At 42.8% G+C, this 21,122-nt stretch overlaps 2 protein-coding genes across 5 annotated transcripts; one reads left to right on the top strand and one right to left on the bottom strand.

The window, feature by feature from the left end:
* Positions 1-146: 146 nt before the first annotated feature.
* On the bottom strand, positions 147-14,305 carry ssh2b (slingshot protein phosphatase 2b). The gene is made up of 15 exons (XM_037466727.2): positions 13,662-14,305; positions 10,314-10,357; positions 7,132-7,244; positions 6,936-7,000; positions 6,725-6,846; positions 6,578-6,643; positions 6,380-6,445; positions 6,011-6,205; positions 5,836-5,929; positions 5,534-5,662; positions 5,317-5,363; positions 5,003-5,149; positions 4,685-4,885; positions 3,156-4,125; positions 147-2,781 (listed from the first exon to the last, which is right to left on the bottom strand). The coding sequence occupies exons 1-15, from the start codon at positions 13,722-13,724 to the stop codon at positions 1,486-1,488; spliced, it is 3,618 nt and encodes a 1,205-aa protein (XP_037322624.2). The 5' UTR covers positions 13,725-14,305; the 3' UTR covers positions 147-1,485.
* Positions 14,306-16,779: 2,474 nt separating this feature from the next.
* Positions 16,780-21,106, top strand: nsrp1 (nuclear speckle splicing regulatory protein 1). 4 transcript variants are annotated; one of them, XR_005120010.2, is made up of 8 exons: positions 16,780-16,823; positions 17,638-17,719; positions 17,926-17,982; positions 18,095-18,223; positions 18,489-18,696; positions 18,975-19,077; positions 19,188-20,205; positions 20,487-21,106. XR_005120010.2 is itself a non-coding variant. In XM_062558262.1 (8 exons), exons 1-8 carry the CDS (start codon positions 16,804-16,806, stop codon positions 20,116-20,118), a joined length of 1,410 nt encoding a protein of 469 aa, XP_062414246.1. In that variant the 5' UTR covers positions 16,780-16,803; the 3' UTR covers positions 20,119-21,106. The 4 variants fall into 4 exon arrangements, 3 of the variants coding, with proteins under 3 accessions (XP_062414246.1, XP_037322627.2, XP_062414247.1); XM_062558262.1 differs by having other exon boundaries at positions 19,188-19,579; positions 19,700-21,106; XM_037466730.2 differs by having other exon boundaries at positions 19,188-21,106.
* Positions 21,107-21,122: the final 16 nt, after the last annotated feature.

Below are 21,122 nucleotides of genomic sequence, written 5' to 3'. Positions count from 1 at the left end.
CTTTTGGGGCTTTCTGGATCCGTTATAGACGAGACAAGTAAGAAGAAATCCTGAATTCCCCAAAATGGAGCTAGATTGTTCAAATTGTTTTGTGCTGTGTCCTTACATTACTGTACAAAATCTCACAGACAAGCAGATTTGATAATTTCCATTATTTAATGGTCACAGTTGAAGCACATCATATAAAATAATATCTACAAATAAACCACAAAAAGAAGTTTGTTGACAATACACACGCATACCCAACAGCTGCTACTAAATAAGCATGCTCCCCCCCAAAGTAGCAACCATACATTAAAAAAAGCCACATTAAAAAGAAAAAGGGAGTAAAGTGCATGTATGACAGGCCTCCCTGTACAGACATTCCTGATAGACGGCCGAGAGGATTTACTTGCCAGTCACAGGCACACTCCTGAACTTTGTACAAAATAGGTGATTATTAAAAATAGTTCACGCCCACATGGTTACGCTGGGCTACACAGTCACACACGGAGACAAACCAAATAGAAAAAGAAAAAAAAAACTGTACAATTCCTAAAATGTTAACACAGTATGGACATTTATATCCCAAAGAGAAAACTCACAAATATACACTGTGCCTTCAACCATCAATCCAATAACCTGCCCGTTCTCCCACAGAGCAACGCACACACAACGCGGTGCAGGGGGACGTGAGAGGAGTCGTTTGTTTCAGTTCATCAAGTTGTGAACTCAAAATTGTTTCTGACTGAGCCGCTCCAGGAGTCCTGACTTTGATGCAGCGAAGATTTGGTGCACTTACTGAGGTATTGAGAAGTCAAAACAAACATAAAAAAACCCAGCGTGTCTATTCTCTTTGCATTGTTTCCAAACAAATCCTGCAGAACCATGCAGCTATTCTTTTCATGTATCGTATTCAGACTCTGCGTATGTTTAGATGTTTAAAAATCAGTCTTTAAGAATTTGATTGTATCTGCTGTATGATTTTCCTGGCAGCTACGGAAACAACTGGCTAAAGAAGAGACGTGGACGCAAACAAAAAGGAAAACAGAGGCAACTTCCACCTAAAATCAGGTCGAATTATTTCAATAAACAAACAGCAATCAAGTAAATATCAAGTTCATTACGGAGAAACCAGCGATGATACAAAGAGAATTTGTGCAGGCTCAGGCATATTACCTTTGACTATTTGTTTTGCTTCTTTTGAAAGCGTTTTGGTATTCAGTGCCAATTTGATTGTTTAGTGAACTCTCCCCAGTCTGTACCCTTCAGATAACCTTCATAGCCATGTCACTGCTCCATGCCGCTGTTCCTGCGCCGAGTCTCAGACCTTGAATTCTTCAGAGAGGGAAACATGTACAGAAGCATCTTAACATATTCTTTAAGGCAAGAGGCATTGGTTTGTTTTGCTGAATTAATCCAACCGTATGCACTTGATTTCCAATTCCAACAGTGTGCATGATCTCTACCACCCCCCCCCCCCCCCCCCCCCACGCACAGTGAAGGTTACATAGTGTGGTAAAGGCTACTAGCAGTTTTCTTCTTAAGCCGACGCAGGGGATGAGTCCTTCCATACTGCTGCCTTGGTGTCATAAACATCAGCCCAGACAAATGCAGGGAATCGTGGTCAGCGGCGGGGGGTTCTCCTGTCGGCGGACTGGATGGCGTCGAGGCTTCTCCGGCCTCAGAAAGCGTCTCGGCGCCAGTCCCGAGGACTTTGGGCCGCTGCCCGGCTGAGGACGGGGAGCTTTGAACCCGGAGCTTCTTGGACTCGTCGCTCGCTGCGTGCGCCTGAGGTTGGGCTGAAGACGGCGCCACAGAGGAGCGGCTGAGCTCACTCAGGTCGTTTGCGAGCAGCTCCAGGCAGCCCAGTTTGGCCAGAGACGCCGAGCGCTTCATCAGGGATGGAGGGGTCAGTCCGGCCTGGCGAATCCGCGCCTCCACCTCTCTGACCCTCTTATGGATGCCGCAACCTCGATTCTGAGTGGTTCCCGCACTGAGACCAAAGAACTGGCCCACACACCTTTCCCGACACGCTCCCCCCACGCTGACCTGCTGCAGGAAGGCCCCGAGCTCGCACAAAGTCTCCCAGGTCTCCCTCATGATAACGTCACTGTGAGGTCCCTCTGTGGAGCAGCCCCAGTCGGTGCCTGACTCCAACTCTGTCACGCCCTCCAAACACAGGAAGTTCACAGAGGCAAAGGCAGAATGGGCTGGGCGGTGGAAAGGAGAAGAGGTAGAGAGCAATTTAATTTCAGCAGGCTTAAGTTTGTGTTCTTTTGTGCTTTTCTCGTTATTTTCTAGTGCATCAGCTACGTCCCCACTACCCCTTTTCACTGGTCCAAACCTATCACCATTCTCCTGCTCTCCCTGCACAGTGCTGACTTCTGATACCTGCGGGCCAACTGATTCGTTCGGTGGGTTCGACATTGTTGCAGCATGGACGCTGGGTGGACGCCGCTGAGAGCCGGACGTGCTGCCGGAGAGGGACGGAGGAGACGAAGAGGGCGACGGAGTCTCGTGTTCCTGTTTCATTCTTTGCTCCAGCTGACGTGTGACGCGCCGCACGGACCCCCTCGTCCAATCGTTGCACACAAGAGCAGGAGCTGCCTCCTCCTCTCCTTCTTCTTCTTCTTCTTTGTTTTTCACTTCCTCTTTAACAGTCTCAGGTTCCTTCAGTGATAAAACATCTCCCTCGTCCATTTCCTGCTTCAACTTTAGCGCCTCCTGGCCCTGGGGGCCCTGTGGCTCTGTGCGCACTACAGGCTTCAGTCCTGTGACCTGCACTGGGTCAGTCATTTCCTACAAGGACAAAGAGATAATATTAAAGACCGTTGGGTTTAAAGTCCAAAAATAACTTGTAATATAGCCATATAGAAAAAAAAAACATGAAAGTAAGTAGTGTTCTGATGTTACACCATTAGGTGGCACCTGGGACTAAAAAAGAAAGAAACAGAAGGTTCTTCTGTTCCAAATGTACTAGAGATTCACATTTTATCAAAAGATGATATTCGCATACATCGCAAGAGGATATTCTTTACCATAATTAGATTAGATGAAAACATTCGCCTTTGAGAAACACTAATAATTTATATGCCCTTAAGTTTAGAAAATATCTTGTTTGCAATGAAAACAGTAGTTGTTTTGGAAGGTTTTGCTGGACGCAGCAGCCTTACCTTTCTTTTCTCCTCTTCCTTCCCCTCAATAATGGAGACCTCCTGTGGCAACGGTTGTTGTACCTTGCCACAAGTCCTTGGCTGCACTGCAGCACAGTGAGTTTTGCCATCTTGACTCATTCCCTTGAACTTCTCTCTGGCACTGAAAAAGTTAATGTGGTCGGGGCTGTGGCCGAACGACGCCTTGCTGTCATGTGGGATGGCACTGTGGTGGCTGATAAAATCACAAGTGGGGGGAGATTGTGCTGGTAAACCGTCCAAAGACAAGCCACACATCTGTTGGTCACAGTCTGTATGTTTGACAGGCACTGGTGCAGACAAACACTGGGCTCCAGCCTGTTGTGTGCACAGGTTTTCCGTCGTCAAGGGCTCAGGGAACAACATCAGCATTGGTTTCATCGCAGGTGGAGAGCAGGACAACACCGGGGGTTTGATGACCTCATCCACGCGTACTGGAGTTGGAGATGGAGGCAGCGGAGGCTCGTTGGGCCCCACAGCGGCGGCCGGGGGCTGGGAGAGGGGAGGTGCTGGGGGCCGCTCCCCAGAGTCACACAGGCCGTTGGAGAGCAGAGGTGAGGACAGAGAGGCAGAGCAGGCCGTCGACTCGGGACAAGGGGAGCCCGGCTGGCTTATTTGGGCTTCAGTAGAATGAGTAGGGACTTTGAAGCTTCGAGCTTGAGTGTCACCCGATAGAGCTGGCACGCCCTTGAAGGACGACGAGCTAAACTGATGGGAGTGGATGCCGGTGTCGGGCTGGCTGGCAGAGTGCGTTGATTTGCCAGTGACGGCTGAAGTTCCCAGTGACTCCAGCAGTTCTTTCACAGTAGGACCAGGCGCGCTGCCGGCCTGGTTGTGCGGGTCGGAGCGACCCAGGCTGTGCGGTTGGGCGTGACATCTAGACAGCGCCTCGTGGTGCTCGGATAGGTCGCTGTCAGAGTGAGAGCGCCACAGTTTGTTGTGCCTCTGCTTGCTGTGAGATGGCAGGAAGGATTTCACATGTCATCATTACTATCCTCTTAATGCATACATTAACATATCATATCATTAATATCATCATTAATCATATATATATAATTATGAATTAAATGAGAAATTGCTTAAGTTTTGCAGCAAATTTCAGATTTCATCAACCTTGTTTACAGAAGCATTTAACAGCTAAAGTAAAGACAAATTAAAATCTGTTTACAGCTTGACTACACAAAGTGCAAAAGAACAAACACAAACTGCAGCTACAAAGCTTATAAATGCATTTCATATCAAACACAGCACTGAAATAAATGAACAATAACAAGTCTGTGATTTGGGATAAGGTTGGCTCCCTAAAGGCATAATAATCATATGAACTATGAATTCAATTATTTTATGGATCCAAACGTTATTCATTAAAAGTACATATTTAAATAACGAAAATATCTTCATGCAGTTTTCAGGATCCATTTTAATAGCCCCAGAAAATAATCCTGTTGTACATGCATCCTACACCTTGAAATTCAACCTAAATAAATACTTGTGTGTGTTTATGTGAATACCTGGCGAGCAGTATGCCCTGGTACTCCTCCAGCTGTCTCATAAAAGAGGGGTTAGGTTTGGTCACAGCTCGGCGCTCCTTGACGTAATCAAAGGCCTTTTTCAGATCCCAGCCGTGCTCCTTCATGGCGTACGCAATCACGGTGGCTGCAGACCGACTTATGCCCATTTTACAGTGCACCAGGCACTTGGCTCCGGCTCTCCTGGAGTGGATATGAATAATTAACTAATCCATCAACAGTTTAGTAAGGCACATTTTCAAAGAAGGAGCAGCTAAAACACTGCTCTCACAAGATGAGCAGATCAAAGGAGAAACTCACTGGGCTCTAGATATAAACTTGTAGGTGTCGTTCCAATAAGCGAGCAGGTCAGTGGCCTCCTCGTCGTAAACACGGATGTTGTGGTACTCAAACACGCCGGGGAAGAAGTTATCTATCTCCCTTGTTACATTCAGGATGTATTGAACCCTGAGTGAGAATGAGAGGAATGATCAAGAGAAGGCTTATGCAGTCTGTCAAGAAAACGTCAGAAAACATGCAATTCTAAATAAATGATCTGGTTCTTATTCTATAATACGTTGTCTTTATCGTTTTCAGTTCAGCTTTTATTGTTTTTGTTGCCCTCCCTCTCTTACCCGCTCTTCTGCAACTCCTCCATATTGGATGCATTCCACTCAGATCCCTTTAGGAAAGAAAAGCAATAGTTCAGAGCATTTGTCATAATGCTTAAATCCTGTTGCAAAGCATGCCAGACATCCAATGTGCATTCCAAACCAAACACCCTGTGGTAAAAAGACCCCCACTTTTGCTGACGCAGCAGTGATGCACAGGACGTGTTTCGAGGTCACCTACCAAGAAGACATGATCAAAGATCTCCGTGGGACTGTCCATCTGGCCCAAAATGAGAATCATCTCATTGTCGATAAACTCCTTGAACTCTCGCAGGTTGCATGTCATATGCATTTCCAGCTCCGTTCGAATCTACAGAACATCAAGCCAGAGAGAAAACAAATCTCAAATCTCAACAAAAGTCAATCTAAACCTAAAAAATTAAGATTCTACATTTTTTTAAATTAAATATCTGTGCCTAAAATGATGAATAAAATATTTCCTTCTTAGACCCAATTTGTTGCCATGTCTCGTCACCAACTCACCTCTTTGCAGGTAACATTCTCAAGGTCTTTCTGCATCATTATCTCCCTCAAACTGCTTTTGATCTGTCGCTCTGTCAGCTCTCTCCCTGTAGGTCTGCGGAATCAATGATAAATAAATTTAATAAAACAAATAATTGTCAAGGTAGACTGCATTCCACATAATCTTGATACTTACGCATTGGAGAAGAGCACGGGCGAGTCGGCGCGGTGCGACTGGACATCCTGCATGGCATTCCACTCGTTGATGCGTGCCTGGTCGGAGCAGACCCTGCTTTGATAGTAGCTGACCCAGGTGAGGAACAAGCTGCCCGGGAAGTAGTTGTGACAACGAGCCACCTCGCAGGCTTTATGGAGGGACTGGAGGGCCGACCTGCAAGTACGTCGTTGAGGGGAGAAAGAGATTTAGAGTCACGAGATGAAGGGGTTAGGGATATGGAAAAATAACAATCAAGTAAACGCCCGGGACACGCTTAAGATACGAAGGTGAATGCTTGCAAACAAAAATATGGCAGATAATAGGGGGATTAAATGCGCCGTGACTCACCACATGGCCTGCACAGAAACCGGCTTGAATACATGCACTTTGTTATCAGTTGACACACTGAAACCCCTGGGAGCAAGAAGAGAGGGAACACAGCAGAGAAGGAAGATTCAAAAATAAACAAGATACACATGAGTCCTCTTTGCATCCTGGAATCAACCATGTGTTCACACTTTGAAAACATGTTGGATTCTTTCTTACCCATCTCCGTCCAGATGTATCAATGTGTCGCTCCATAAGGGCAAAACCATCCCTACAGAACATGAGCTGAAGAGAAACTTTTGTTACAACTTATTGCACAGTATCAAACAGAAGGGAACATTATGCATTTGTCCGTTTCTAGTTCACCTGTCCACAGGACTGAAATCCATTCCCAGCACCACGCTCTCCTCCGTGTCTTGCCGACCGTTGGTTGAGACCACCACCATGTAGCGCGTGATCTGAGTGTGTACGCTCTCCAAACGAACCGCCTGGAGCAGGAAAAACACACAAGATGTATTTGCAGCTCGTCAGCTACCGTAAGACTGAACTTTCAGTGTGCGCGGTGGTGGGCTCCCACCAGTCTGATGTTGTCCTCTGGTCTGAGAAGAGTGAACATGGTTTGTAGATGCAGCTGGATGTCTCCTGGTAGGACGCAAGAAATCTTTGATCAGAGTTCAAACCTGTAGCTATGAATGACAGCTTTTTTTTTTTAAACCAACGGCACTATTAATAGTCAACAGTCACTTGTTTTCAATTAGAAAGTTTAACCTCACCTGCATGTTTGCTTCGCAGCTGTGAGAAGCGAGAGACAGACAAGGGAGAAGAGCCATTTCCTCGAGGTAGGAAGAGAGCAGCTCCTTTAACTGTCAGGAAACTTTCACTGATGCTTGACAGAAAGAGACAAAAACCTACATCAGTCACACCCATGAATATCAATAACAAACATCTTGGAAAGGCACTTTTTTTGAAGGTTAAACACAGGGTTGTGTGCCACCCTAGCAGGTCCTCTTTTAGAGAAAGTCTGACAATCGCGTTTGCACTCCTCCATCAACATTAAATCCAAACAAAGTGATACTAGACAGACTCAAATTTGGCTTCACTCAGCTGAGTGAAAAACGCACAGAAACAGTAAGTGAATCCCAGGCATTCTCTCCAGGGTTTGTTCTCTGAAGACACTTGGCTAGCATATCAACCCCATCCTCTGATGAATGAAACATCTGTACCAGGTCCTTTCCTGCTGTGCCCCCCTGTAGATGTGGTTAAGTCACATCAAAAAATAATTAAAAAACATTCACATGGAACAAAAATCTTTTCCTGCCATCACCATCTCTGCTGATGGGCCATTAACTCTTTCCCTTCAAGTAATCATGGGAAAATATATTAGAAAACTGGGTAACAGAATATGGACCGTTCTCATAGAGACGGTGCCAGGACAGAAAATAAAATGAATAAAAAGGAACGTTTTACGGGCATAAATGTGTTCATGTGATAAACACACACACACCTTGAGTGTGAACATATTACCACATAGCATGCAGCAGGGAGGGGTTGCTGAAAAGAATCAGATCACGGTCACTAGATATGATAAGTTAAAAAAATAAAAAAATTTAAAGAGTTATATTAATATTACTGTGTTCTTTTTTATGCTTTGCCACCTTTTATTTCTTCTGAAACCTCTATGGTAATAACGCCCCTATCAGGTAAATTGATCCTGACCGGGATTGAACACTAGACATAAACTTGACTCACTCAGGAATATAATTCATTTTAGATTTGTTTTCAGTGAAATATTTGCAGGTTTATATACAGACTTTTACTGTTTTGCTCTACTGTTGTAGAACCCGAATATAAAGACAGCTTGTAGAAGACTGTGTCACAGTTATCCAATACCATCCACAGACTCTTAACAACCTCCATGTTTATGTTTGAGGTGTTGAACCGTTCTCTCAAGTTCCAACTTACAGTCCCTTGACTGCTGAAATGAACACCGTCCAATTACAAGCAGTGAAGGCTTGTGTAGTACGTGCAAGCAGACCGATACCAAACACTCCTCTATACCCTCATGTCTCCATACAGACAGTCACCTTAGTGATTACATCACACACACACACTGCATTTTGCACAAACAGGAAGTCATTCTAATTATTTACAGTAAAAATAATGTCCAAAAAAACACATTTAAGAATTGAGGCACACAAACTCAACTGTAGGGCAAATGGAAATTACTATTAACATATTGAATCAAAAAATATCCTTCCCATTTAAACAAATGAGTTATGATTGCGCTATCATCGCATCAATAACAATGTGGATTATAAAAGAGAAGAAATAAGTTCCCCTTGTGGTTCCACCTCTGACGTTGCTGCTTCAGCTGATGTCATTGCTCTGCCGAGGCCGCTGACTTTAATCAGCAGCACTGCAGCTTAGCTTGTGCAGACAAACACACTGCATCCCCAAAGCCGTATTCCAGTCTGCACTAATGTTGCCACCTGTTTCAAAGAGGAGCTCTGCAGCAGCTGCTGTTTTCCACGGCACAACAAACAGTCATCGTCCTATGGGAACATTGATTCTGTATTCCAGTAGGCACGATGACATACATATATACATTATATATAATATATATATACATACATGTATATTTTAAATCCTTTTTTGTCTCTTTGCCAACACATCTTAGACAATGTGAATAAACATCAGCTACAACTTGGGACTTCATTGACAGATGGTGAAATGTTTAAGGCTTTGTTGCTTTAATCTTGTGTTAGTTGTACACAATTGCTTAACGGGGAAATATGTAATACTATGTGATGGTAATGGAACTAAACATACTGTTAAGCTATAAAGACAATTAGCTTGATGATTTTCAGGAGCAAAACTTAAAATCCATTACTTTCTGTGGGAACTACATTAAAAGCTGACATAGTATGCAGATACCGAGTAGGTAATGTCTTGTAAATAAAGTTCCACACTTCATAAAGAGTGAGTCACTATCCAGAGTGATACAAATAACTTGCAGCACATCAATGGAGATAAACGAGTGTTAATGTCCAACAACATTAATTAATTAATGAATTAATTTAGATACCAAACTAATCACAATTTTGGCTTCCGCAGCTCTGTACAACATAGACAACATCATAACATTGTAACATATAGATTTCACTCCCACCCGCACACACACATCCATAAAGCCCTCTCGGTTGAATGGCAGAGAGCTCCAATGACCAGACAGACGGAGAGGCGCTGGGACTTTGGGAGGGGCTACCACTCTGCCCCTGGATCCCTTGACCCACATACACAGCCCTGACTCATATGGAGCCCACTGCCCTCTATTGGACAGCTCGTAAACCGCAGTTAATCATCTTCACCATGAGAGGATTTCAAGATTTCATCGGTTATTAAAAAAAGTACCAAATAAAAAAAAAAGCTGGAGGTAAAAGCGTCACTGAAACGTACGCTCCGGGGTATAATGCATTTGTTGAACAAATAACCAGAGCAGGCATTTGAAAGATTGCTGCTGGACAAAAGAAATGGTAAATGTGGTTGAGTAAAAACAGGAAAAACCAGATTGCAACGTTAGTACAATGCCAGTGGCAACAAGGCACAGAAGTTGATTGTAAGACCCACAAAAACACAGCAACTCCCTGTATATGCAGGGGAAGGAAGTTCTGCAAGGTCAGACACATTTAGTGATTCCTCACCAAGTGATTCTTCAGGTAAAGTATTTTGTCTATGTCGGACCCTGTCGAGGTCAGAGGTCGCAGGCAGCCACATAACAGGCCCTCATTTCCGACCCCACAGTGGCTCATTGGCTTATCAAGCACTTGGCCCGGCAATACAATTCCCCTGATATCCAAATCGCATTGTTCATAACAGTTCTCACTGCACATCCTCAACTGAAAAGAGTTGTTTTTGTTTTGTATTTTGCTGTGAGGTCACATAGGGGACATCTTACCTCCTCGGCTGAGAGCGACGGTCATCCTCCCCACTACCAGACTCCTGAAGAGAAAAAAAATTACATTCAATAACAGAGTATAATCAATGAAGCTGATTCTGATTTAGTACAATATTTGACATTCAGCAACTGAGCATTAGAGACACAATAATCATTTTAAAATATTATGAAAAAAACTTTTCATTTGAAGTGTTTTTATAATTAAGATAACTACATTGAGCAGCACTTTAGTAGAGTTAAAAAAAACATATACAAGTTAAAAGTTAACACACATGTATAAAAATATTCCTCTGAAAACACATTTTTCTATAGCAGTAAATAGTCGGCACTGTCTAGAATCCAAAAAGAAGTTCATATAGATTGATAAAAAACATTATTACGCCTTATTTTGGTCTGACCTTATCTGTAAAGCATTCATTTTTAGAAAAGTAGTGTAACAGTAAAGCTATGAGTTGTGGCAAAGCCCACCTTCAAATGAGAGTACAATTAGAAGTGGTAAAATGTCAAATAACCTTTGACTTGGACATAAGTAGTTAAATAAAAACATTATATTCTCCATGTTAGGAAAAATAATAAATAAAAAGAACCCATCGAGTGCATTTACATACTAAACACTAGAAAAGAGACACTGTGCAGAGAGACCAACCGGAAAGAAGAGTTCAGCTTCCAATCAAAATGTTCCTTCTCCAGATAAATGACCTCAGCCTGTTTTTAAGGTGTGGCTGGTCAGAAAATACATTCACATACAAAAAGAGAGTCCAAATCACATTGTGAAATATGTAGCTTTGGAAAGTGAGAGGGATATGGATTAGTGGCAGATTAACACCTGGCACTTGTCTTTATCTTATTTACACAGTAGGCTTTACTATCCCTGAATACAACACAAAAACCATTACCAGCTTCAAGAAAGAAGTGGATTACAGGTTCATGAGCATGGAGAAAAACATGAACCTGCAGGGGTGCTTGTCCATTTCATTTGCAGCGTGAGTGCAGTATTTTATAGAAAAGTTGGGTTCAGGCAAAGTTATTGTTGAAGCAAAGTGTGAAAGGGTCCACCAGAAGTTACTAGTGGAGTTTGTGACTCTTGCAGAACCACATTATTCAAAGCAGGTTTCCATTGTAGGCTCTCTGACAAGCACAAGTCATACTTTAAACAGATCTTGTGGTTCTGTGAACACCTCATGTAAAGTATTTGATCCGGGAGCCAATGTGTCAAAAAGGTTTCTGCATTCAGAATATTGAGCGTACATCATTAAAAGGATGAGGAATAACATTTTGACCGTAAACTACATAACACTGGAGTTTTTTGGTTTAGTTTTACTGGATGTTGTTTTACCAGTTGTAAACCAAACTTAAGATTGAAAAACACAATGAGATTTTACATATATGAAAATGTGCAAGGATTTTCCTGAAGCTTATGGAAATGTGAAGCTCGAATGTGGGGACTGGCCTCGTCAGGACAGGAGTCAAGTCTGTGCTCCACTGAGAGTCACAGGTTACAGCATCTACCAACCAGGTTAAAAATGCCTTCAGCCCTCCAGGCAAGACGTAAAGTACCTGTGTTTTTTTTTCCAACAAACACCCTTATTATGAAGCAGACACACCAGCTGGACAGGTTTCACATATAGTTTAAGTAAAGATGGTGGAAGAAAAGTTTGCATCTCAGAGAAACTTAACACACACAACCCCCCAATCTACACACATCACATGACAGCAAATCGACAGGAAACCAGACATGTCTGTGCAATGCGTTATCACTGAATGTGTGTGCGGGTTGCAACTTGAAAGCATATTTTCCCCAAGAAAATGCTTCACACCCTTCGTCACCCCAGTCTGCCTCACCTTGCTAAATTACACATATGCACATCTTCTTCCTCTAGTTTTACAGGTCGTCGTGATGAGAGACTTCCCAGCTCACATCACTAACATACATGATCAGTCAAAGGACATACCAAAGTGAATGCTGTTACGTAAATGATGTGCTCCACTATACTTATTTCTACTAATGTTGATAATTCAATAATTTTCCGTTTTATCTACACGTGTATTTGTTAAATAGCTCTGGATGACAGAACAATTTCCACACAGAAATTGTAATCTTCAACTGGGTAGTAGTAAGGTAACAGAAATAACAGTTCTGCTTTTGCTCAAGTCACTTTTTAAATACACGCTGAGATGCAATTTGACTTATTCCATGGAAGCCGTCTCCCGGGTGTTTTGGGCCACTGTGTGCAAACTTCATGAATCAAAGAGCAAGGCTGCTCAATGGCAACACCAGTTTATGTATTTGGTTTCTGAACTGTTCAACCATTTGTTAATTCAAAAGCGACCACTGCAGTCCAAACACACCGAGATCACTGTCGCATTATAAAAGTATACATATACCGCGATGTGTGATTTGATCCATGTTGGCCACTTATCTGATTAATATCTTACCGGTTATATTCCCATTTAGAATTTACAAATAGTAATATTATATGTGACCATTTATCACATGGTGGAAATAGTGGCAGGCAACCTTCCTGATTGTCTTCCGTATTTTTGTAAAAAGAAAGCGAAGACAATAGCCACTGAAAAAACACCTGTTCCTTTGCTTTGTAAGAACACGCGCGCGCGCGCGCGCACGCACACGCGCACGCACACACACACACACACACACACACACACACACACACACACACACACACACACACGTAGCGACACGTGTATGAAACGACTGCGAGAACGCACACAATAACAAGTCAACAGTAAACACCCGCATTTATGAGTCACTGGGCGCTTATTACGAGCGGAAGTGCATGACATATGTGTACCTCTTTAACTAGAATTCATTAGCACTAGCATAAAAATACCTCAACACATTTTGCCCACCCAATGGATGAAATTCGGAATTTTGGTTTCATTGTGGCCAGTAACGGTGACGCCAGCTAACGTCAACTGCCACTCGGACGTTGGAACGGGCGGAAATGTGCATACAGGAACCATGTCAACAGCGGAGTTCAATAGAAACACGAGCAGAAGAGGAAGCTGTCCTTTCCTCGTCGGCTAATGTGGCTTGAAGGCGATGCCTTGTCAAACTGCAGTAAAAAAAATAAAACCATTTCCGAGCAGGTTAATTTAGCAGTGAGAAACGTGACTGATAATGCAACAGAAAACGATGAGCCGCTAACGTTATAACTCACGCATGCGCAGAAGTGACAAGGCAAGGCACTTTATGATAGTCGGCAGCCGACAAAAAAAGACAGCGGAAACGGAGCCTACAACTGCGTGCGATGGCAAAATACATATTCTGTGTTGGTTCGTGGTGGCAGGGGTCGCGGAGGAGGTTTCAAAACAGGCGACTCTCACCGAAACGCTGGGGCTGGAGGTGGTGCTGGGGGTCGGTGAACGCTGCACGGTAACCAGCGCCATTCAGCGACCGGGAAGCGGACACCAGAGATGAAGCGACAGCGGCGAGGCGAGCATAATTGTTTTGAGATGGAGAATGCCCCGCTGATGGCCCGGTGTTGGTCTAATCTCGTTGAGCTCGCTCCTTCTCTCCGGCCGCAGAATATTTGACTACTCTCCGGGTGATTTCCTCAGTCAGCCACATCCTGCGCATGCGCAACTCTCCTTAGTTTGTCAATCTCGATTAACCGTCTACGCGCTGGACGGCAATAAAGCAGCCGTAGAGTCTCAGTCAAACAAAAACACTCGCAGCTACTGATTTTATAGTGGATCATTGTAAGAGACAAGTAAATATCAAACAATGACCCTACAACGGTGAAATGCAGATACTGTATGTCTTAGAGGAGTATTTTAGCAATTTATATTGTATTTCCTTAAAGTTGGGGAGTTTGCGAGAGTCAAATTTAAAGAAGACTTTTGTTGAATTGATGAAAAAAAGTTCAAAGAAGTTCAAAGAAAAAGCATGACACCCTTAACCCCTGTTAAATCCTCAGTAGAAAGTCACACATACATCCAAGCCAAAATACTATCTATTCAACACACAGATACCCTGAATGTGAATTGAATCTCAAATCACTAGAATTTATGTCTTGTCAGCTCTTCCGTAATTGATTCAAACTTCAGTTTTTTCTGTGGTACTCCTATGCTGCAGTTTAGAAAAGAAGAGAGGCCAGTCTTCCGGTAGGTTATGGGCCAGAAGTCATATGATCTTTACATACATATATGAGCCTCAGTGAAGTCGATGCAGTACCGGGCAGAGGAATACATCTGGGAATATTCCATGACTCCTGAAGCATCTACCTGACTGAACCTGCACTACTACACTGTAATCTTCTCTGCCCAAAGGCACAGATCGGGGACAGCAGCAACTATAGCCTGCCTCAAAACTCAAATGTAAATCCTGTCTCATGACACACAGAAACACAGCACAGATCTCAATGCATGCCGGTAGCATGTATTTCAAATCTCCTGCTACACATCAATAAACCGGCATTAACAAAACATGACAGTACTCACCAACTACAGGGGACCATCCTGCCTCAAGCGCTCCACGATCATCCCGGTTCCCAAGAAATCCTTCATCAAACGACTACAGACCTGTCGCCCTGACATCTGTGGTCATGAAAGCCTTTGAGAGACTGGTGTTGATACATCTGAAGGACATTGCAGGGCCCCTGCTGGACCCCCTGCAGGTCGGTGGACGATGCAGTCAACATGTCATCGGCCTCATCAGAGACGGTGACGAGTCTGTGTACAGACGGGAGGTTGAACAGCTAGTCCTCTGGTGTGGTCAGAACAACCTGGAGCTGAACAACCTCAAAACTGTGGAGAGGACAGTGGACCTTAGGAAGAGCCCCCCACTACTTTCCCCACTCATTATACTCAACAATACTGTGTCTGCTGTCGAGACCCTCAGGTTGCTGGGATCCACAATCTCCCAGGACCTGAAGTGTGACTCCAACGTTGACTCTATTCGGAAAAAGGCCCAGCAGAGGTTGTACTTCCTGCGCCAGCTCAGAAAGTACACCATCTCCTCCCCTCTGGTAGGCGCTACAGAGCACTGTACGCCAAAACCACCAGACACAGGAACAGCTTCTTTCCACAGGCCGTCACTCTGATGAACAATTAACCTGACACCTCCATCTGCACTACATATATATATATATATATTGGACCACTAGCACCTTCATATTTATATTGTACATATTAGAAAATATTTATGCTTAGTTTTTGTGTTGTGTTTTTGTGACCCAATCCATTCACAGCATGGTATGTGAGCACCGATGTTTTGAACTGGATGCGGGCAGCCACTGGAAGCCAGTGAAGAGAACGGAGGAGTGGAGCAGTGTGGGAGAATTAAGGCACATATTCTGTTTGTACAAGCGGGATTAGCAGTGAGGTCAGAGATGAGAAGGAGATTACGACAGAGATAATGGTATTTGGATTTGGAATCACTCAGAGGAGGCAGTGGGAATTCAAAGCTGCAGCTTCAATCACAGGTGAGCCACTGCTCTCTGAACTGATTTAAAAGAAGGACTTCACACAAGAGTAAAGAACAGAGCAGCTGACATCATTGAGTGTGTCATAACATTATATAAAATGAACAGATAACAGGAAATAACAGATTCCAAAACTGTCATGTCTTTATTTTCTCTCTATTAACAATAGCAGATTTACTTTCATTGCAGTTTTCTACAGCTACTTAATGTGTATGGGTGCAGAGGGTGCATGAGTGGTACCAACCCAACACATTTACTATGAGAACAGAAGCGTGGAAATCCACTGCTGCATTAGCAACTGCTATTAAGGGGAAATGTGTGTATCCAAAAATTGCACTTTTCTTTTAAAAGAGGACAAAAGAGTTAGGTACATTTTTAATACTCAAGAAGACTATGAACTGAGATTAGCAAAAGCACCAAAAGCAAGAACTCCAATTACTCAACCTTCTCCTATTTCAAGAAATGAAAATTCTAGTATTGTATGTACTGACTAATTGTCAAAAGTGTGATTCCATACCGAGTACAAATTCAGAGAGAAATAATGCCTAGAATTATCAAAATAAAAATTGGGCCTATATTTTACCAATTTCAAGAAGAATCTGGAGAAATAGCGCCATCTGTTGGTAATTCAAAACCCTTCATTTTTCATTGTAATGTTCTACCCATACAGTCCATGGTTTTGAGCATTGGGTTTATGGCTCAATGACGATTTTTTGTGTTTACAAAAATATAGGGCACAGAGATCTGTATTTACGTTATGTTTTTTTTAACATCATATGTCAGAGAAATAGCAACGGCCAATAATATATATATATATATATATATATATATATATATATATATATATATATATATATATATATATATATATATATATATATATATATATATATACATATAAATATATGGCTATTTTGTGCATACATTAACTTCTCATTTATGAGTTTACTTTGAGAAATTATATATTATATTTTGTTGTATATGATTAAATGATACAATGTTGTGTCGAATCTGTCGTGCTCAATCACAGTCTGCACAGCAAGATGGCGGCCCCTACTAAACAGTAAGTTGTAAAAAGAAAAGGGGTTAAGGCGACTACGCCACTGTGTGATTGACATTTTAAGACAACTGATTCTCGTGGTGGGCGTTGTAGTCTTAGTCATTTTAAAGAGGTTAGTATGCTAGAGCAGCCGTGGTGTTACAGCTCAGGATTATTTGTGAAAACGGTGGATCTCCCTTCTGCAGCTAACACTAGCTAAGCTAACTGACGTTATCGAAATGCTTCACTATTAAAACATTTAACGTTACATTGGTCAACGTACTGAAATAATGCCATTTTTGTACGGTTCTTGCGATTTTCACCTTTTAAACAATTACTTTGTTTTTGTAACTCACTTAAGACAACCTGCAAGGGATTGTTTCGCAGCTAAAATTAGTCATTCATAACTTTTATTTTGTATGTTTGGTATAACGTTAACTTAGCATTACGCTATTATTTTCAGATTGTCAACTGTCTCTTAAAGCCATACAAAAAAGTCTCTTAAATATCGGTTCTATTGCGCCATGGAAAACGTGTATGTTGCAAATTTCTGACAATACTAGTTATGTCGTCTAATTCTAAGATGCACGTTATTGATCGGTACTAATCTAAAGGCTGGAGACAAAATCTCTCGATCTCACTACTCCGATCATTCTCAAAATCACAAAACACTCCACTTTAGGGGGATCTGCTTATCATTTAAATGGCTGCGTTAGTTCTGGTCTCTGCTTTTCCCCCCAGTAGAAATACATCTTTGGTCCATTCATTACAGCTCGTGTGTACAGTACAGATGGCTTTGGTATAGCAGGATTCATGACCTTGTTCCCATATTGTCCAGGTACGGGCTGATTTTGTCTCAGAAGAAATTATCAAAGAACCTGCTGAAACACTCCGTGTTCGAGGATGACTCTGATGACGAGGTGGGTAAACCTCTGGATTTGTTATTTACAGGACAAAATAATGTATCTCTTGCCATTCACCAATCACTGCATTGGGCTTAATGTCTTTTCACTTATATGGAAGCTAAAAGATTTTTGTAAAATGTATATTATATATATATACACACGGTATCAGATGATACTTTGCTCATTTCCGGTCAAAATGTACTGAATATGTTTTGTTTCAGATCACAGTTGGGGAGACTCTGCAGAAAGAAGCTGTCAAAAAGAAGATGATGAAGCAGGTGAGAGGAAGAATTAAAGTACATAATATATTTTCAGTCCATGTACTCGTATAAACTAACTCATTCCTCTGATTTGCATTTCCCTGTGCTTTCTCTTTCTCTCATTCTAAAGACACGCCTGGAGATGCACAAAGCCCTAGAACAGGACAGCTCTGTTTATGACTACGATGCTGTGTACGATGACATCCAAAAACAAAGACTCGAGACCAACAAAAAACTTCTGGGAGGCGCTGACAAGAAGGTAATGACATTGTGTCGTACGCCTGTATTTGTCCACACCAACATTTCAAAGGGATCCAATCAGAGACTGTTCAGTAGGCACTAAATTATGTCTAGGCAAGATTGGGTAGGCACTAAAATATGTCAGGGAAAGATTGGATTATGGTCCTGCTGTTTTGTCCATATTGAGTTCTGACATCGTACTGCTGAGGAAATGGCTTAATGTGAGCTTGAACTTCCCCATGAACATTTATTATATTGCCTTTTTTTCTTTGTTTTTGTTACAGCCAAAGTACATTCAACAATTAATGAAAGCAGTTGAGGACCGAAAGAAAGAACAGGAACGAAGGGATGAGAGGAAGATCCAAAAGGAAAGAGAGGCAGAAGGAGAGCAGTTTGCTGATAAAGATGCTTACGTTACATCCGCCTACAAGCTAAAACTGCAGGAGCAGAAGGAGGAGCTGGAGAAAGAAAAAAGAGTGGCAGCCATGGAAGGTGAGACTGATACTTTGCAATTGCTTTTAGGCTGTAGGCAGATAAGATTTGTAACTCAACTTTCTAATCTTTAAGAGATACGGTTCTGTAAAATAATCCGTACGAACAGTCTTTGCTCTACCTAACTTCATTCAATTATATTTGGCCTACTGCCATTTGAGAAGTATCTCTTTCCTTAGGGCACACATGACTTGAAGATATGGATTGAAAGAACAGGGAAAAGTGGCATGAAATGGTATCTCAATTATTTGTTTGATTCTATTTATTTTTTTAATTAGCGGCTTTGGACGTGAAGAAACAGAATGATCTGAGCGGCTTCTACCGCCACCTGCTGAATCAGACCGTAGGAGAGGAGGCGATACCGGATCGCTCAGCAGACAAGTAAGTCATAGCTTTGTAGTACTTAATTCATGAAAGAAAGAAAAAAAGCACATGCGCTTTTTAAAAACTATTCTGCTTTAGCCTGCGTCTCCGTATTTCTTCATCCACAGAGCTCAAAACTCAAAGGCTTCAGAAGAACCAGAGAAGACTTCCCCTGTTCCCTCAGCCATGTCCCACGATAAAATTCCAAGTTCATGCAGCGACAGCGAGGAGGGGCATGAGCAGAAATCTGGATTTAGCAAGCACGGGGCAGGCTCTGGACACTCAAAACGGCAATACAGACAGAGGTCACCTTCTTCAGGGAGCGGAGAGGAGAAGGAGAGAGCGAAGGAGCGAGAGAGGCATACGAAGAGGCACAGGGATCAGGAGAAAGACCGAAACAGGGGAAGGGAAAGGGACGACAGGCATGGGGGGAGAAGGGACGACAGGGATGGAAGGAAAGACAGGGACCGAGGCAGAGAAGATGACCGGGGCAGAGGCAGATATGATGACAGGGGCAGAGGCAGATATGATGACAGGGGCAGAGAAGATGACCGAGGCAGAGGCAGAGAAGATGACCGAGGCAGAGGAAGAGATGATGACCGAGGCAGAGGAAGAGATGATGACCGAGGCAGAGGGAGAGAAGATGACCGAGGCAGAGGAAGGGATACAGACAGGGAGGATAGGCATGGCAAGAGGGAGATGAGTCCTAAGGAAAGAGAGAAGGATAGGAATGGGGAAAGGGAAAAGAGAAGGAATCAAGAGGAAGACAAACGTAAGGACAAAGATCAGGAAGAGGAGAAGGAGAGTAAGAAGCATCCAGAAAACGAGAAGGCAGTGAAGAGCGAAGAAACAGACCCAGAAAAGAAGGAAGCAGTCGGTGTAAAGAGCCCAGAACTCAAAGATGATCAGGAGCAGGAAGGCGAGGATGTAGAGGAAAAGCCCAACAAGTTTGCAAAGCGCAGCACGGATCAGACTGTAGGCTCGGCGAGGGACAGGTACATGGCCAGACAGATAGCCCGCTCGTCCTCTAAGACTTACATAGAGAAGGAGGAGGACTGAGAGCTGTGCACCACAATGTAGAAGGCTTATGTTATTTGATGTCTGTTTTTCAACAAACCTAAAGAGAAACCCAAGTTGACCGAAAAGGTAAATCTTTAAAAACAGACTCTTTTTCAAGGCTCAATGAAGTAGTTGAGCACTGTACTTTTTGCAACCTTTCTTCTAGCAGGAATAAATCATTCTACTATGTTATTTTGCTTCTGTTGGGTATTGATTTCAGCCTTCATTTGGTGCTCTAGTGAGTATTTACTAAAGTACAGAAGTTATTAAAGTATTATGATTTAACTAAAAAAAGGGAATGGTACGTTTTCTAGTCTTCCAACCATGGAGCGCTTTAAAACTAAATTGCGTCACTCACCCGTTCGCAGCCATCCATGCAGGGACGGCAGGAGATACTCTGCAAGCTGCCACCTGCCCATCAGAACTCTAACATTCATACAGCTGTAGCACAGCTATGAGACACATCGACGTGTAGCAGCAGAGCCGGGCATTGAAATGAGCCACATCTGCAGTATAATTCCCATGTTCACTTTAATTAAAAAACATTTCATTGATGTAATAGGTTTGGCCTTAGCTACCCTTGTTTTAGTCTGTTTGTGGCATCTGCTGACAATAAGAACTATTAAAAATATATTGCCGACCTCATCCCGTATCTGCTGACTCCACTTATTCACTGCAGGGGACAGATTCAAACAGTAGTGTGCTGGTCTTCAGTGATGAGAGGGAGTTGGACAGTAGCTTTCTCCTGAACTTGAATTGGTGCATTTGGGGTCTATACTGTTTTTTAATGAATACACAAACTTGTAAATATAAGTTTTAGCAGTTGACCTGTGTAGAATCGCACACAGGACGGAGTGTATAAAGTTATTGTGTAATTCAGAAGAACAGAACAACGCATGATGTTGTGTTTGATCACTTGTTGAATTTTTGTACTTTTTCCCCATGTAGTCAGTGATGAGTTAATAAATCATTTCCGCTTCACACCTTTCTTATGTTGCTTGGTG

This window comes from Pungitius pungitius, chromosome 16 (genome assembly GCF_949316345.1).
Source record: "Pungitius pungitius chromosome 16, fPunPun2.1, whole genome shotgun sequence".
Classification (NCBI taxonomy): domain Eukaryota; kingdom Metazoa; phylum Chordata; class Actinopteri; order Perciformes; family Gasterosteidae; genus Pungitius; species Pungitius pungitius.
Note: the sequence above shows the minus strand (reverse complement) of the source record. Positions and strands in the feature narration are given on the sequence as shown.

Excerpts from the sequence above, each read along its gene's own strand:
- ssh2b (XM_037466727.2), bottom strand. The coding sequence starts at position 13,724 with ATGGCGCTGGTTACCGTGCAGCGTTCACCGACCCCCAGCACCACCTCC. Across the intron at positions 5,930-6,010 it reads CCCGTGCTCTTCTCCAATGC|ACCTACAGGGAGAGAGCTGA; the intron begins GTAAGTATCAAG and ends TTGATTCCGCAG. Across the intron at positions 5,663-5,835 it reads AGAATGTTACCTGCAAAGAG|ATTCGAACGGAGCTGGAAAT; the intron begins GTGAGTTGGTGA and ends GATGTTCTGTAG.
- nsrp1 (XM_037466730.2), top strand. The coding sequence starts at position 16,804 with ATGGCGGCCCCTACTAAACA. Across the intron at positions 17,983-18,094 it reads AAAAGAAGATGATGAAGCAG|ACACGCCTGGAGATGCACAA; the intron begins GTGAGAGGAAGA and ends CTCATTCTAAAG. Across the intron at positions 18,224-18,488 it reads TGGGAGGCGCTGACAAGAAG|CCAAAGTACATTCAACAATT; the intron begins GTAATGACATTG and ends TTTTTGTTACAG.